Source organism: Hetaerina americana, unplaced genomic scaffold (assembly GCF_022747635.1).
Source record: "Hetaerina americana unplaced genomic scaffold, ioHetAmer1.1.p SCAF_13, whole genome shotgun sequence".
Lineage (NCBI taxonomy): Eukaryota > Metazoa > Arthropoda > Insecta > Odonata > Calopterygidae > Hetaerina > Hetaerina americana.
Window position 1 is genome coordinate 9,735,383 of NW_027286403.1, and position 15,254 is coordinate 9,750,636.

At 36.1% G+C, this 15,254-nt stretch overlaps 1 protein-coding gene across 1 annotated transcript; it reads right to left on the bottom strand.

The window, feature by feature from the left end:
* Positions 1-794: 794 nt before the first annotated feature.
* Positions 795-15,032, bottom strand: LOC139686077 (tRNA (cytidine(32)/guanosine(34)-2'-O)-methyltransferase-like). The gene is made up of 6 exons (XM_071583199.1): positions 14,720-15,032; positions 10,860-10,929; positions 8,729-8,907; positions 6,251-6,460; positions 3,718-3,902; positions 795-3,617 (listed from the first exon to the last, which is right to left on the bottom strand). Exons 1-6 carry the CDS (start codon positions 14,838-14,840, stop codon positions 3,441-3,443), a joined length of 942 nt encoding a protein of 313 aa, XP_071439300.1. The 5' UTR covers positions 14,841-15,032; the 3' UTR covers positions 795-3,440.
* Between the last annotated feature and the right edge of the window lie 222 nt (positions 15,033-15,254).

The window sequence follows — 15,254 nt, forward strand, 5'->3', positions numbered from 1 at the left end:
TAGTCATATACAGGAGCATATGTATAAGGAGTATTGAGCAATATGGATTATTTCACATGCATCTTAGGTAATACTTAGAACAATCAATAAAATATAGAAGAGGAGGGAAAATCATAATTTAGGGGATGATCAGTTTGGGTTCAGGATGACATGTGATACCATAAAAGTAATGAGTTCCTTGGTAAAAAGAAATATAAACTACGAGCAGGATACAATTTTTTCATGGATTTCAAGAATGCATCCAATATGGTAAGCAACTTAGGTAGCATTAATGACTTTATTCCAGAAGATTGGAGATAACTGGAGGGATATATAATTTATCCTCAACCTCCATGTCGCAGAAAAGTTTGACGGGTAAGGCTGTTTGCCGTATGTATTTCAATTTTCTACACAGAGAAAATAGTAAGAGCCATGGGAAAAGCTGGAAATAGGAATGAGAGTTGATGGGAATTTCATTACATTAGAATGCTAGTTTTTAAGTGTAAAAATCATTTGCCATTATAATATGCAGTACCGCATGACTGCAATAATATTAATTAAATAATTCAAATGAAAATGTATGATCACTTCATAATGACCTGCTCATATGTACTTTATTTCAGGCTAAATCTGCTGAGTCAGTTTTATTTATTAATACACCATTATTTCACATCTTATTTTCAGCTTTGTGGAAGAGCATAATTTTTATGCAGCGATGCCTAAAAGGCACATTTATACGTATAATTATCTATATTTTAAGAACTAAAAGGACTTATGACATAAAGAGAGAAGTAATGCACTTTGGTATCGCCATCCTCAGTAAATAAACATCAATTTATTAAATTAGTACATGTTCATTTTTGCTGATATAAAATCATTTATAGAGAAACATTGCTTATTGAGCATAATTCATTACGGAGTCGTACTTGTAATACAAAACCCTCGTTAAGCAAAACAATTTTTCCCATTTCAATTAATGTAAAATATGATAATGCATCCCATGCCAAAAAATAAATAGTGGAACCCCGCACTAATCCTTAACTTTGTTCTTGAGGTTCATGCAAATCGTCGATGCCGTCCAATTTCATGTGCATGCTAAATCAGCCATGCTCAAACTTCATTCTTGATTTTCAATAATTTTACTTTTCATTTCTATGGTTATTTTTATTCTCCATTGGCTGGTCTTTTTGTGGCTATCTCTTTGAGGACGTTTATAAAGCAATGAACAAAATATTATTATCATCATCAGGATTTCAATCCTAGGATTGGTTTACTGCAGCCCTCCATTCTACTCTATTTAATGTGAATGCCCTTAATCCTTGATACCCTCTCTGTTTTACGTCCTTCTTAATTTGTCCGATGTACATGCCTCTTCGCCTCCCTCGTGGAATCTTCCCTCCTATTTTTCCCTCTATTACATTCCTAATCAATCCATTGCGCCTCAATGTGTGTCCAATCCATCTATTTCTTCTTTATCATGCCGCTGAGTTCTCCATATGGTCCTATCCTCTTTTGCTATTCTGTATACTACCTCGCTCGCTATTTTGCCTGTCTATTTAATCTTCAGCATTCTCCTCCAGCACCATGTTTCAAAGGCTTCCATTCTTCACTGGTCCACTTTTCCAATGTTCCAAGTCTCAGAATCATAGAGCGCCATGCTCCACATGAAAGTCTTGACAAATTGCTTCTTCGTTTCCAGTCTTAGGTTCTTTGAACATAGTAATTGCCTCTTCTTCATGTTCATTCATTCATTCTTGGCTTGGGCTATTCTTCGCTTGATGTCGGTCAAACTTCTTTCATCCCATGTTATGCTGCTACCAAGGTAGGTAAAGGATCCCACTTGTTCTAGTTGAACCCCTCGAATGGTGATATCTGCATTCAGCTTCTCTCTTCCGCACACAAGGATTTTAGTTTTCTTCTTGTTGATGTTCATATTATATTCCCCCAGTACTTGATCCATAGCACTTAAAGTTGCTTGCAGGTCCTCTTGCGTTTCCGCCTCTACTATGATGTCATCTGCCAACCGGAGCATGTTGATTTCTTCTCCATTTACCTTGACTCCTTTGATACCCAATTCTTGTGCTTCTTTTATTGTCTCTTCCAGGAGAATTCTATCAGTCTCTATCCTGCGGCATTTCATTTTACCAATCCGAAGTATCCCACGCTACTTCGCTCTCGCCCCTCGCCAAACAGTGTTCCGATCTCCCATTACTATGAGGTTTTCCTTCCCTTTTAATGTTCCTAGAACCTCTTCCAGTGGTTTGTATACTTCTTCTATTTCCTCTTCTGAATGGCTGGATGTTGGCATATACACCTACACTATCACTGTGTCTATAGGCTTTCCCTCTAACCTTATCATCAGCATCCTCTCACTTTATTACCAGCATGATTTGACTCTTTTTGCTCACTCCCTAAATATGATGCCCACTCCTGCATTTCTCCAATTGTCTCCTGAGTATATCACCCTGTATCCGTCGCTCCAGAAGTCGTCGGCCCCAGCCCACATAATCTCGCTTACTCCTAGGATGTCGATTCTTTATCTGCTCATCTCCATCTTGGTATTTTCCAACTTCCCGCATACTCCCAATGATCTCACATTCCATATACCTATCCTGCATTTATCCACCTTAACTGATGTTCCCCACCCAGTAGTCCCCACCCGGAGATCCAATTGGGGGACTGGTTTACCTCTGGAATATTTTACCGGCAGGAGAGCCATCATGTCACAATTTAATGCAAGCCTGCATATTATCATATATTATACAAAAATATATCTGTATACAAGTGCAAAAATATGAGTGATCAACTGTGATACTAATACAGTGGGAGAACAAGGGCTAAACACAAACTGAAGCATGTGCAGAATCACTCTTGGAATCCCCCTCTCCTCATCACTTGTTATGCACAAAGTCACCCATTAAAAATAATATTTTTGTTCATATGTGAATTACTCACTATGAGAGGTGCTTGATAAAGGAGCTTCCACTGTTTAGACAATCGTTATTTTAAAAAATTTCAGAAGACAGCCAAGCTTCTGACTTAATTACTCATAAATGTTCCGGTATTTCTTTCTTTAAGACTTAATCACATCTGTATACATTACTCCAATATGAAGTGGGAGGAAATCACTGACAATTCTCAGTTTTTTCAGCCTTTACACCTGGGAGCACATGTTCTTATTTGAATGAATCCACTGTTTATTTGCTTTTCTTTATTGAGGTTTTAGATGAATCCATTATCTCCTAAGTTATTCGTTATGCACTTTCCATTTACCTTATCACACCCTATATGGAAAATTCCTACAGTACATAATAAGAACAATTCAAGGCCTTCAGTAGAACTTTGGAAATTTTGGTCAATTGATGTTCTAACTGAGAAAACATCCCAGCTCAAAACTTTCCATAATTCCAGACTGAGAAGCAACAATTCAACCATAATCCTGATAGGCAGAGCCAACCACATTATTGTCTATCTATTGATGATGAGCTGCTACTTGGCTCGCTAATGACAATTTTGTTCAACATATCCTCCGTTTTGGCCAGTGCATTTCTTTTGCGCAAACTCAGTGACTCTTCATAAATAGGAGAAATTGGCAGTTGTGTTGCTTCCTTACTCTTATAGCCAACTCCACCTCCCTCCTGTTTAAAAGAAATGAATACATTTCATGAAACACAAAGAACAACAGGAATACATTGAACATTCAAATTTCCAAGTGAACATAGTTTTCACTTTAAATACCAGTTCCACTGTTGTATCTGAATCATAAATCAACAAATCCCCTAGAGACACAAATGGGACAATCATTTTATTGATTCCTTGAGTCTTAAGAAATTCCTCAGAATATCCTCCTTCCATCATTGGATTTTCCATGGATGGTATAAATCCTGGTGGTGGACTGTAATCTCTGCACACAACGAAAGCTTCTGCAAAAAATCATTTAAACCTCCTTTCAATTATATAAATTCTGCAGAAACAAGTCTATGCATTACCATCTCAGTTAACCTCAATTTGGTGCACAACATTTTACTCTCACAAAGCAACATTAAAAGGAGGGGGGAGGAGAAAGCACTCAAGGAAAGAGGTGGTTGTGTGTCACGCGTGGTCAAAGTTTACTGACAAAAGTTGATGGAAAGGAGGGGGGAGGACGAAGTGAATTGCATGTCATTGAGAAGAGGGGTTTTCTTCTTAACTCGTTGGACAATTTCTAATTGTTCCAACGCGTCTAATTTTCTGCATTTATTTGACATATGAAGCACTTTTAATTTAAATTCACAGGTGTGGTTAGTCTCGAGTAAGTGTTTGGCGATCATTGATGTGGTGTATCCTAAAATCGTGCACTTCTCGTGTTCTTTGATTCGGGTGGAGAAATTCCTACCCGTTTGGCCCACATATATGGCACCACACTCGCACTGTATGGCATACACACCACTCTTCCTAGTATTGTTGATAGTATCCTTGTATTTACAGAGGAGTTTCGATATGTTGAAGGGGGTGTAAAAAGAGACTCTAAATTTGTCCTTCGGGATGCATCAACTTTCGTCAGTAAACCTCGCCTCCTTCCTTGAGTGCTTTCTCCTCCCCCCCCCCCCAGTGTGTGAGTTAGGTGGTGGTATTCCACCACCACTCTTCCAGAAGGGCCTAATCCTTGGCCTCCAAACCCAGCCTGTCTACTGGTTCCGTCCCGGCCACCGATGGTTTATTGGAGACTGCCGCCATCCACCCAACAGGATCACTTCGAACCCCAAAGACTAATATACTGTGTGTGTTTTTTAACAAGGTCAATACGCTGTTTCTGCTATTTCTTGTAAATGTCTCCCTTGTCTTTCCCTTCACCCCATTCCCCTCCTTCCCCCCCTCTCCACCCCCCTCGTTTCCTACCACGTCCTCTCCACCCCTTCCGGAAGGTATATAAGCTTGAACACAACTTCAGTTGGTTACCTGATGATGATGTAATACATCGAAACCTGGTCGTAAATAAAAATGTTTTTATCAAGTGGAAAAGTGCTTCAATCAGTTATTCATTATTTTCAAATGAATGGCAAATATTAACCTTTCAACCCATGCATTTAAATTTGCACAGATGGCCGGAATTTTTCTGGACATTTAATTTCAATTAAGCAGGCACTTACTTTTCAAACTCTTACCTCAGTGAAATTTTGAGATATTTTGAAAAAATAAAAGGCATAATAATTTAAAAACATACATTATTATCATATTTTGGTTTGAATGCCACAAAATATTTTTAAATAATAAAAAATTTAATAAAAATTGGGCACAACTTTACTAAAAAATACAAAATCTCTATTTCAAAATTACAAGTTTCCATACAGATTTTTACCTGCAAGCCATGTCCCTAGAGGCAAGCATTCATTCTATGCTTGTTTGTCAGAGGTCATGAAACAAGTATTAACACAGAAGGTTTTCTCACTTTGATTAATCAAAAACAGTATGTGTTTCTTTGCCTTGAGGAGAGCATAGGCATATTTGGATGAATATCAAGGCAATCCACAAGTTTATGACTGTCAAATTGAGGTGGCAGAGTAATTCTTTTATCTATTTCCAAGAGCTTGACTAGCATGGATGAAATTTAGTAGTAAGGGAACACAGAGCAATGTATGTTTACATGATAACATGCCTTCGAGATAAGGAATGGCCACTCAGCACCTTGCAAATGCCAAGGAATGTAAAGAAAACAGCCTAGACATCATCAAGCACCCCAGGCATCCTCATGGAAGAAGCATGTGATAAACAAAACCAAGCGGTCCTTTTCGGTGAATGGGCCTTACTTTTTGGTAGAAACAAAAGCTTTTAACCAATAAAGGTTGATATGAATAATCAGCCAAAAGATGAAACAGGTGTTACTGTAGACAACCTACAACAAACAAATTTAGACCCAGAAAGAAAGAGGGTGGAGGGTCACCATAATCTAAGACACTGATTGAAAAAATGATACACGTCAACAAGCCATTGTATTTATGAACTTTGATAAGTTCTCTGGCATAGTAAAATGATGTTCACGTTGCTTGCAAAACCCGAGTCATGACAATATGACTGAAAAATGGAAGAAAAGTAAAAGCAAAAATAAATATGAAGTTCTAAAAGGATATAAGTGTTAATACCTAAAAATGAAAAAGTCACAAAACTGGAAGTTACATGAATAACTTCATGGGGCTAAAACAACATCTTGCAGATGATTGTTGGCATAGCCAAACTAGAATCTTTACTTAAAATTACAATCCATCAACTATTCACAACGCTTTAAAGTACAAACCAATACTGGAAGCTCTTGAGCTGGGTGGTTTGGCCACAATTACAGAAGGGAAGAACACTGATAACTGGGCATATAAGAAAGTGACATCCTTGCCACGAAATATTTTAGCAACAAAAGTCCCCTTTTCTTTCAGTACATGGGTTGTAATATTTAGTGCAGCAAGAAGAAGCTGGTGCTGAATATATTCATCCATATCATGCAGTCCAGTCACTGAAATTACATTAGAAGAGACAAACATAACTAGATACAATAGCACACATGCCGTTTCTCATTCTTGCATGAAAAATTCAGAATATTCCCATTAACATACAGTCACTGAACTATTTTCACATCATAATCTCTAGCAATCCCAATTCTCATCTGGTTTATTAAAAAGGATTTATTTGTATGTTACACAAGAAATTATTAATCAATGCATAAGTTGTCAATAAATACTTGCTGGCAAATTAGGAAAGTTAGAATAGTCAATCTAAAGACAGAAGGTTGAGAGCACTGATGTGTACTGAAAAAATTACAATACAAAATATCTATTGTAGGAAAACACACAAAGTTTCAGCCACATCAGTCAATTACACAATGTTTAGCATTCATTCGAAATAAAAAAGTTATTTCCAAAAAATGAATAAAAGAGAATTTCATGTGTAAATCAAATATTATTTTATGAAGGGCAAATTAACTTACAAGACAAATTTGCACTTTTGATTTAAATGGTTTAAAATATTTCAGTGTGGTAATCTGAGTACTATATAAGTGCTGCTGAACATTCAAAACCCACATTGCAGCAACATGACAGAAGATTGAAGGTGCATGAGATTGCTATAAGCATCTTTACTGAATGGTACATAATATTTTGCATCAACAATTTGGACATGATTAAGCAATCTGCATGACATCACAGCTGACCAAAAACAAAATCGTGAGACATGTTCCAAGGTTGATATGCAGCTGTTACAGACAAATTTGTAGAACTTTAGACATAGTTTCATTGCTGTGGAAAAAACATGGATACACCATTAAATGCCTGAAGCCAAGGAACAGTCCCAAGAATGGGTTGCCAGAGTCTGCACCAGAGAAGGTATAAATTGTTCCTTTGGCTGGGATTGCTTTGGTGAATGTTTTTTTAGCTACACAGAGAATAATCTTCATTGACTAATTGAAAAGTGGTCAAACTATTTCAGATGAATACTATGCATTTGTTTGAAAAACAAGCTGTCAGAAAAACATCCTTGATCAGCCCGCATTAAGTAATTTTCTGTCAAGAAAACACACAAGCTTATCCACAGCAGTTTTGGCCACAAAATTAATGGAGTTACAATTCCAACTTTGTTCTCATCGCTACCATAACCCAGATTTTGCTCTCTTTGACAAACACCTGTTCTCCAAAATGAAGAAATGACAAATAGTCAGAAGATTTTGTTCAAACAAGATGGTGATTTTTTAGAATGTGCTCAAAAATGATGAACTCTTTTAATTTTTGCCTTTTATTAGGAATTCAAAATTAGGTATTAGGTTTTTTGAGAGATAGGAAAAAACCTTTTGGTGAATGTTTCACGTACATATTTGTCACTTTCGAGGTGTCCAACACCATAGTTGGCACAAATAGGAAACCTATCACATAAGACGTGAGTAGACTGGAAATATAAATGACTTCTTCACCATCTGTAAGTGTAATAAGGAAAATTAGGATGGGCAGTGATAATCAGGGAAGTAACAAGTACTGAAGGATGGAACTAACATACACAGAGAATTGAATGAATCTGATTCTGACACGCTTAAACTTTATTTTTCCAGTTGAACAAGGGATTTCTAACACTGCTGAGCACATTACAGAACCAGTGTGATAGGTATGGGAAGAGTAGCAATCATTAGAAAATTAAGGTTGTTGCATAGGAGTTGTTGGGAGAAATTCAAAGAAGCCAAGCAAAGTGGATGCAGGAGATAAACGAGGCATTGGAATGTTGAAGACTGTCATAGAGTTGAGAGTGTTAGATAAGTAAGGTCAAAAAAGGAAAATATTATTAATTTATGAAGGCATGAAGTAAGGAACAAAGTATAAGGAGCTTGAAAATGATTTACTAGTATAACACAAGGTGCAAGGGTGACTAGGGGCATAATTTGGGAGGGGGACAACAAGCATAGTAGCCCCTAGATCCATAAAAAAATCTTAATTTTTAGAGTGTTAATTATAGTAACCTCCGATTCAAGAAGGAAATTGTGCTTTGGAATAGTAAAATATTCAGAACTTAGGGTTAGAAGACTATGCTGGATTCAAAAGAAAGTTTTCCTTATTGCATATTTATCTAATGGTAACAATGTAAACATCATCAAAAACATGTCGTATAATAGTAGCAGAGGAATTTTCAGGGCATTTGTAACATGAACTAGCATATCACAGCGGAGTGATTTACAACTTTTTTAATTCCAAAATATAGTTAAAAGCAGAGTGTAAAGCTCACTTCCACAGAGGAGCTCACATACCATCAGGTGCCCCATCACAAACAACAAGGTCAGCCTTATCCCCTTCAAAGTGATTAATTATTTGACAGGCAGTTGAGAGCTTAGTAATATCTCCTTGAATCTGATATACCCCTTCAATTGGAGCCATTGCTTGCAAATCCACAGCCACAATTTTAGCATTTTCTGCTCTACTACCACACCTGTCAAGGAATAAGAAAATGTACCATTATATGTGCTACAATAAGTTCATTTTATCATATTTGAAAATATGATTTTCTAATAAAGGCATTACATAATTTCAGCGAGGAGTTACTTCAAGCAGAGCTCATTTTACATGCATACCATAGGAAGTAGAGAATTAAAATATATTGCCAAATTTCCTTTAAAAATGCTTGGAAATAAGTTGAATGAATTACCATTGAAAATACTTTAAGCATTGCATAAATGATACCATAGATGAACTATAAAAATTATTGACAATCCAGGGAATATCGTTAAGGTACACAAGTGATGAAATGGAACTTTGCAGGAGTTCTAATTAAATGTGAATTCCATTATCCTCTCCTTCCAATGGACAAACTTCAATATTTTTGCAATAATGCCTCATCATTTCTATTCCTTCCCTCAAAATTGCCAGAGCTTAGAGCCATTCCTGGGGCCTTGTGTTCCACAAAAATGTCTTTATACTTTTTAGGGCAGAAGAAAATTGCTCAAGTTTGGCAGTGGCCATGAGTGTCATTAGCAAAATTTTTGTCAAAGAAAATATTTTCCCCGCAAGTTTTGAAGTCCATTTTTTAGCAATTTTTTAAATCTCTCCCTCTCCCAATAATTGGTGGAATTCCACTCTTTCAAACAGACCAGGCCATTCTGTCCTCAAGTATCTCCCTCTCTGTTAAGTAAAGCTATCACAGTTTTTTTCTGTATACCCATATTGGACTAGCATACATTTATTCAAATTTATCATCTCATGGCATATACTGTCCTATGCTCACAGCTTCTCTGGGTTCTATTTTGCTATACAATTATTGCATCTCCAAGATATAGAGTAATATAGTGCAAGAGAATTTAAAGAGTCGAATAATATATTATGTTAAACAGGATGAGTGATAGCACTATAAACATATGTACCACTTTAATAAGACAGAATAGCCCCACATTTCAATTTATGGCTGTAACTACTAATTAAAATAACTCATAAGAATCATACCTGAAGGTTGTTTCATCAGTGAGACTGGACACTAAACTAAGCCATAATATATGGAATTCCCACAAACAGTTCAGTTCATATCTCTCTGCCAATTATAGTCTAATAGCAGACAATATAATAGAAAGAAATAATATAGCAGAAAATCCGAACACTTGGGCTTTAAAGTGGGTTGCTCATATGCTTTCCAGGAGTATGAACCCAGGACCCAAACATTTCGGATACGATGCCACAATCACACCAGAAGCAAGTGTAAAACTGCCAAAAATTAATAATGCAACCCCTGTTAATTGTTGGAAAATACTCTCCCATGAAACCTATGGGCAAAGTTTGTAATTTATCTTGTTTAAATAATTATATATCTAAAGGGTATTACATAATAAAATATTAAATTAGTGTTCTCCAACTGTAATGGCCAACATATTACCTTAAATTTTTGACACTGAGCGTCAGGTATCCCTAATAAAATCTAATTATTAAAAATTATACTAGTCTCTGTTCAAAATGACAAAAAGAAATTTTCTAGATGCACAACTTTTTAATGGCCAACCAAAAATTCTACCACTACACAGAAATAAATAGTCAGAATAATCGACAGAATTCAAAGCAATCAAAAATAGGTAAATTTTGCAGATACTATAAATCTACCATCAAACCATGTTATTTGCACAACACATCTATAATAAATGTCTACCAACTACATATATATAAATGACTACATCTATATCCAGTCATTACCAATTATAAAAAAGGAATACACTTCCAAAATGACCTGGATAACCTATCTAATATTGCAACATTACTCAGATGACAACACGTTAGTTAGATTATTTCCTCCAAAATTGACCATTTTGGCAAGTTATTTCTGGCAGGAAAAGGCACTAAAACTAGTTTACATCTGCATTAAGATTAAGGCTAGCGTAGTAGCATTTCAGTCACCATCAGCACCTGATTCTCGTAGAAAGAACTTGGCTCCAACTTCCTGGTGCAGCACACAAATCGACTGCTCTGTTTACTTCTGGAAAATTCAACAATCAAAGAAATTAGAGCAAGCTACAATCTGTATATTATGTCTCAACTGAATTAAAAAAAACTTTCAAACTCTTGAGTGCCACAGAAAAAAATTTCACATTCAAGCCAACTTGATCAAAGCTGCCAGAATTATTATGCCTGCCTCTTTTAATGGATTTAAATGGCCTAAGCTGTCACAATATGCCCTAAATTATCTTCTCGGGTGTTAGTGGAGTAAAAAACACATGGAAAAGGTTGATTCCCATTGGCTGCCAAGAGAGAGCCAATCAGAGCGCTCCCAGCCAGCCAGTGTCTCCTATACATAGCGGCCAAATTGCAACGCAAGTCACTTTGACCTGACGATGCCTCCAGGACTGGGGGCGAAACAGTTGCCCTTCAACTCACCTAGGTGACAGAAATTCTCGAAAGAAGAATGAATTTATCAAATAGACGTTGCAGAAGCCTTAGGATTAATTTGAAATAAGGTTGTCGATGGAAGTAGCAGACACTAAAACATTTGCAGCATCATCATACGCTACTGGAAGAGTACCAGTTACAGAATTTAAGAAACATGGGATATCATTAATATACAAGAGGAATAGCATTGGGCTCTATACCTCGTGGGACACCAACTTTAACATCTTTTGCAGGTGAATCAAATCTAATCCCAGGGCTGAATTAGGAGACACATTGTTGTCTACCACTTAAATATGACTTCATCCAATTAAAAGATATTCATCTTATGCCAAAGCTGGCATGTTTGTAAGGAGACATTAATGGTTTACTATTTCAAAGTTCTTAGAGAAATCTAAGAACAGAGTTAGGGATTCAAATCTTATTGTCCAGGCCAGACTTGATTGATTTATTACATCATAAGTGGCAGTGGTAGTAGATTGACATTTTATAAAACCAGGCTGAAATGTGGATAATAGATTACATTGTTCCAAATACGGTACAAGGCAATTCTGAAAAAATATTACTGTATTATTTAATAAGGAGATAAGTTAGTAAGAGTTCATTTTTCGTTTGTCATCTTTGCCTGTACACAGAGGTAGGATTTTTACTATTTTGAATGAAGGAGGACACTCGCCAAAAATGAGACATTCATTAATTAGGATAAGTAAAGGAAGCTTAACATAATTAAAAGATTTTTTGAGGACTAAGTTTGGTATACCATCCAGACCGGAAGTGAACTTGTAACCCAATTTTGAATGATGCCCTTCAATGATCAGTGTAGGGATACAGAGATAATGAATTACTTTTCTGTTAAGTTAAAGCATATTTATTAGAACTAGAATCACCATGTGCTTGTAGGGAGAGATAAAAGTAATTCAAGGTAAAAGCAATTAATAAAACATTAGCAATTTTATTACCATTTACATCCATTAGTTTGAGATCAAATACATAATTCTTGAAATATTTTGATTCATTGATTTTTTTCTCTGTACTTAGTTTCCCCTTTAGTTTTGTTGTATGCATTATGGAATTATTTTTTTTCACTTGGTAGAGCATGGCTGTTGTTTCTTTTGAGTGATTAATATTCCTGCTGATTGGCAGGGTCTTGTTTGTTTTGATAATATGCACCTGTATCCTTCATCGGTCTTGATAAGTGCCGAATTTCATCTAAGACCCTTGGACCATTAAGACCAATTTGGTTATTTTTTAAAATTTTCCAGAATGCAGTGGACAAGCAAATCTCAAAATAATAAAGGTAGGCATTATAAAATCGACTAAAACTGCCACCAAAGGAGTATGAGCATTTAAGAGTGGACCAGTTATAAGAATCCAAAAACTCATAAAAATTAGTTAAGTTTTCATCGGAGAAGAATTTTTTAATTGATTTATATGATATTTATGATAAGAATTGATCACAATTGAGGAAAGAAGTGGAAAGTGATCGGAGATGCATGATGTGATTACACCTGTTTTCACTTTATTTGAATCAATATTGCTAAAAATGTTGTCAAAGGGAGTTATAGAGGTAGAGCAAACTCTTGTGGGCTCATCAGTGATTGCATGCAGATCAAATGAAGATAATAAATCAACCAAATCATGTTTTACTTAGGAATTGATAAGAAAATTAGAGTTGAAGTCACTGGTCATGATTAACAAAGGATTTTGAACAAAACTATGCATGATTTTCAACAGTTTGGTTATTTTACAAGGAATAATTCAAAGTTACTAGAGGGAGTGCAGTAAATAGTATCAACATACAGGTCAAGAGTCCTTCTGATAGATTTGCGTCACACTAAATTCATACATCTGTTTGCTAAGGCAGTGTTGAGTGAAATGAACGAAAGAATGATGCAAACTTTCTGATACTAGGATTAAAACCCCACCATTTTTATGCACTGAATGGCAGAAAGAGTCAGCCAACACATTGCTGGGTAGATTAAAAGTATTTACAGTGGAAACAAACCGGAGCTTGTCTTTACAAATCACATTTGGTTTTTGTTCATGTACAATTTCACATTTTTAGCATTTTATTGCACACATATTGAACATGCAGGTGACGTCCAGGAGAATCAACAACAGACCAGACCTTAACTCTGATAAAAATCTTTGAAAATTGAATTTGGAATTGACATCACTTACTTACATACTATAAAGTTATGTATCATAATAAGCATGAATAGAGAATGGTTCTATCTGAATTGAAAGAAATAAAAAACCCTCAGAAAATGTGAGGCTAGTGAAGACAACGAGTGAAATTAGGGGCAGCATGAAAGCTAATGGGATGCAGTTAGAACCACTGTTCATCCAAAATGGCATTTAGGAGGAGGACAAGTTAGTGTGTCTCCAATTCAACAGTGGCAATGTTGAAAAGGGAAGCAAACCAGCTAAACAATTTGACTATCTTTTATAGATCAATACAAATATGAGCATACACAGACAACAGAGAAATAGTGGCAAGATCTAGATAGGCAATGGAAGAAACTTTCTTGTGGAGGAAATAGTTATAAATGTGATTGATTATTGGCCTATCGAATGCTTCTTGGAAGCACACAGAACTCACATGCTGATCCAATAATTGAGAGCACCTGCGCATTCAAAGAGTTGATAAATTAAAATTTCTAGGATCAACAGTCCTACACTCCAATAACACCCCCCAGAAATAAACAAATCTTAGGCAGCTAACAGTCTATTTCGAAATAAAAAAATTCACTTTGCTAACGAATCTAATTCGGTATCACCAAGACTCTATAAAATATTGATAAGATCGGTGCTCACATACACTTCAACAACAAGGTCACTAAGAGCAAGAGACACTGAGACACTCAATCTTCCTTTGAGAGGAAGGTGGTAATTAACTGATTAACATGCCCACTCTATGAAGGAAGATGGTAAAGGACGCATTATCATTAATTATAATCCATCAATAACGACTCACTAGTCAGCAGAAAGGTAAACCAGCAAGATTGATATGGGCTGGGTATGGATGAGTGATAAAATATTACTATACAGATATTCAGCGGGCATCCAGGACAATAGCGAGGATGCGTACAACTGAAACCCAGAAGGTAAGAGCCAAGTACTATTCGTGCCGCCTTTAAGAGTTAGTCAGGTTTTTTCAATCATGTTTCGCAACATCACATATTAACGATCAACTTATAAAATAAAGTATAAATGACCTCTACTTTCATTTGCGGCGAATTAGAACGTTTTAAACAAATGTTTATATGGTATATTACTTCATTAGAGAATGGTGACAATGTTTGAATATAGCACAAATAGGCACGGGATGACTGACACCTATACGGTATGTAAGTCATAACATGAAAGTCTTAGAACTTTACCTTCAAAAATGTGGAAATATTCTTCTATTTGAAGTAATTTAAAAGCACTTCTGGCTCGCCAACCTTCCTCCTTCGCCAGCCGGTAGTAGACATCCCGCTTGTCTTTAGATGTTTTCCCCATTAGGAATGTTTTTAGTCGACGGGTTTACAAGGTATGACACACCTCTAGTACATACGATAAAGAAGAAATACAAAAATGACAATTGCACTAAAAAATAGTCTTTCTGGGTTGTGTAGCTCATGTGATCTTCCCGCATAAACTATGGTCAGATTTCTGTCAACACCACCGATCACAACAGACTGTTATTATTTAAACAACACTGGCCACGCACTTTGATCGTCATCTTGTCAATTAGCTTCGAGTTTTTATCGTCGGTATTTATGGGGGGAGGCTTAAAAGCGCCAAGAAACGTCAATATTTTACTGTGGTACACGAACAGGAGAAAATGGACGTTTCTAAAATGCTTCCACAAGAATCTTCGTGCTTCAAACTTATAATTCCGTTGGGAAGTATACATACCATTGTCATGAGAAA

What these genes read in the sequence shown, in the direction of transcription:
- LOC139686077 (XM_071583199.1), bottom strand. Translation starts at nt 14,840, where the DNA reads ATGGGGAAAACATCTAAAGACAAGCGGGATGTCTACTACCGGCTGGCG. An exon ending in TTGTGATGGGGCACCTGATG is followed by an intron (nt 6,461 to 8,728) that starts GTATGTGAGCTC and finishes ATGTAATTTCAG; the next exon opens with TGACTGGACTGCATGATATG. An exon ending in CTCAAGAGCTTCCAGTATTG is followed by an intron (nt 3,903 to 6,250) that starts GTTTGTACTTTA and finishes GATTTTTTGCAG; the next exon opens with AAGCTTTCGTTGTGTGCAGA.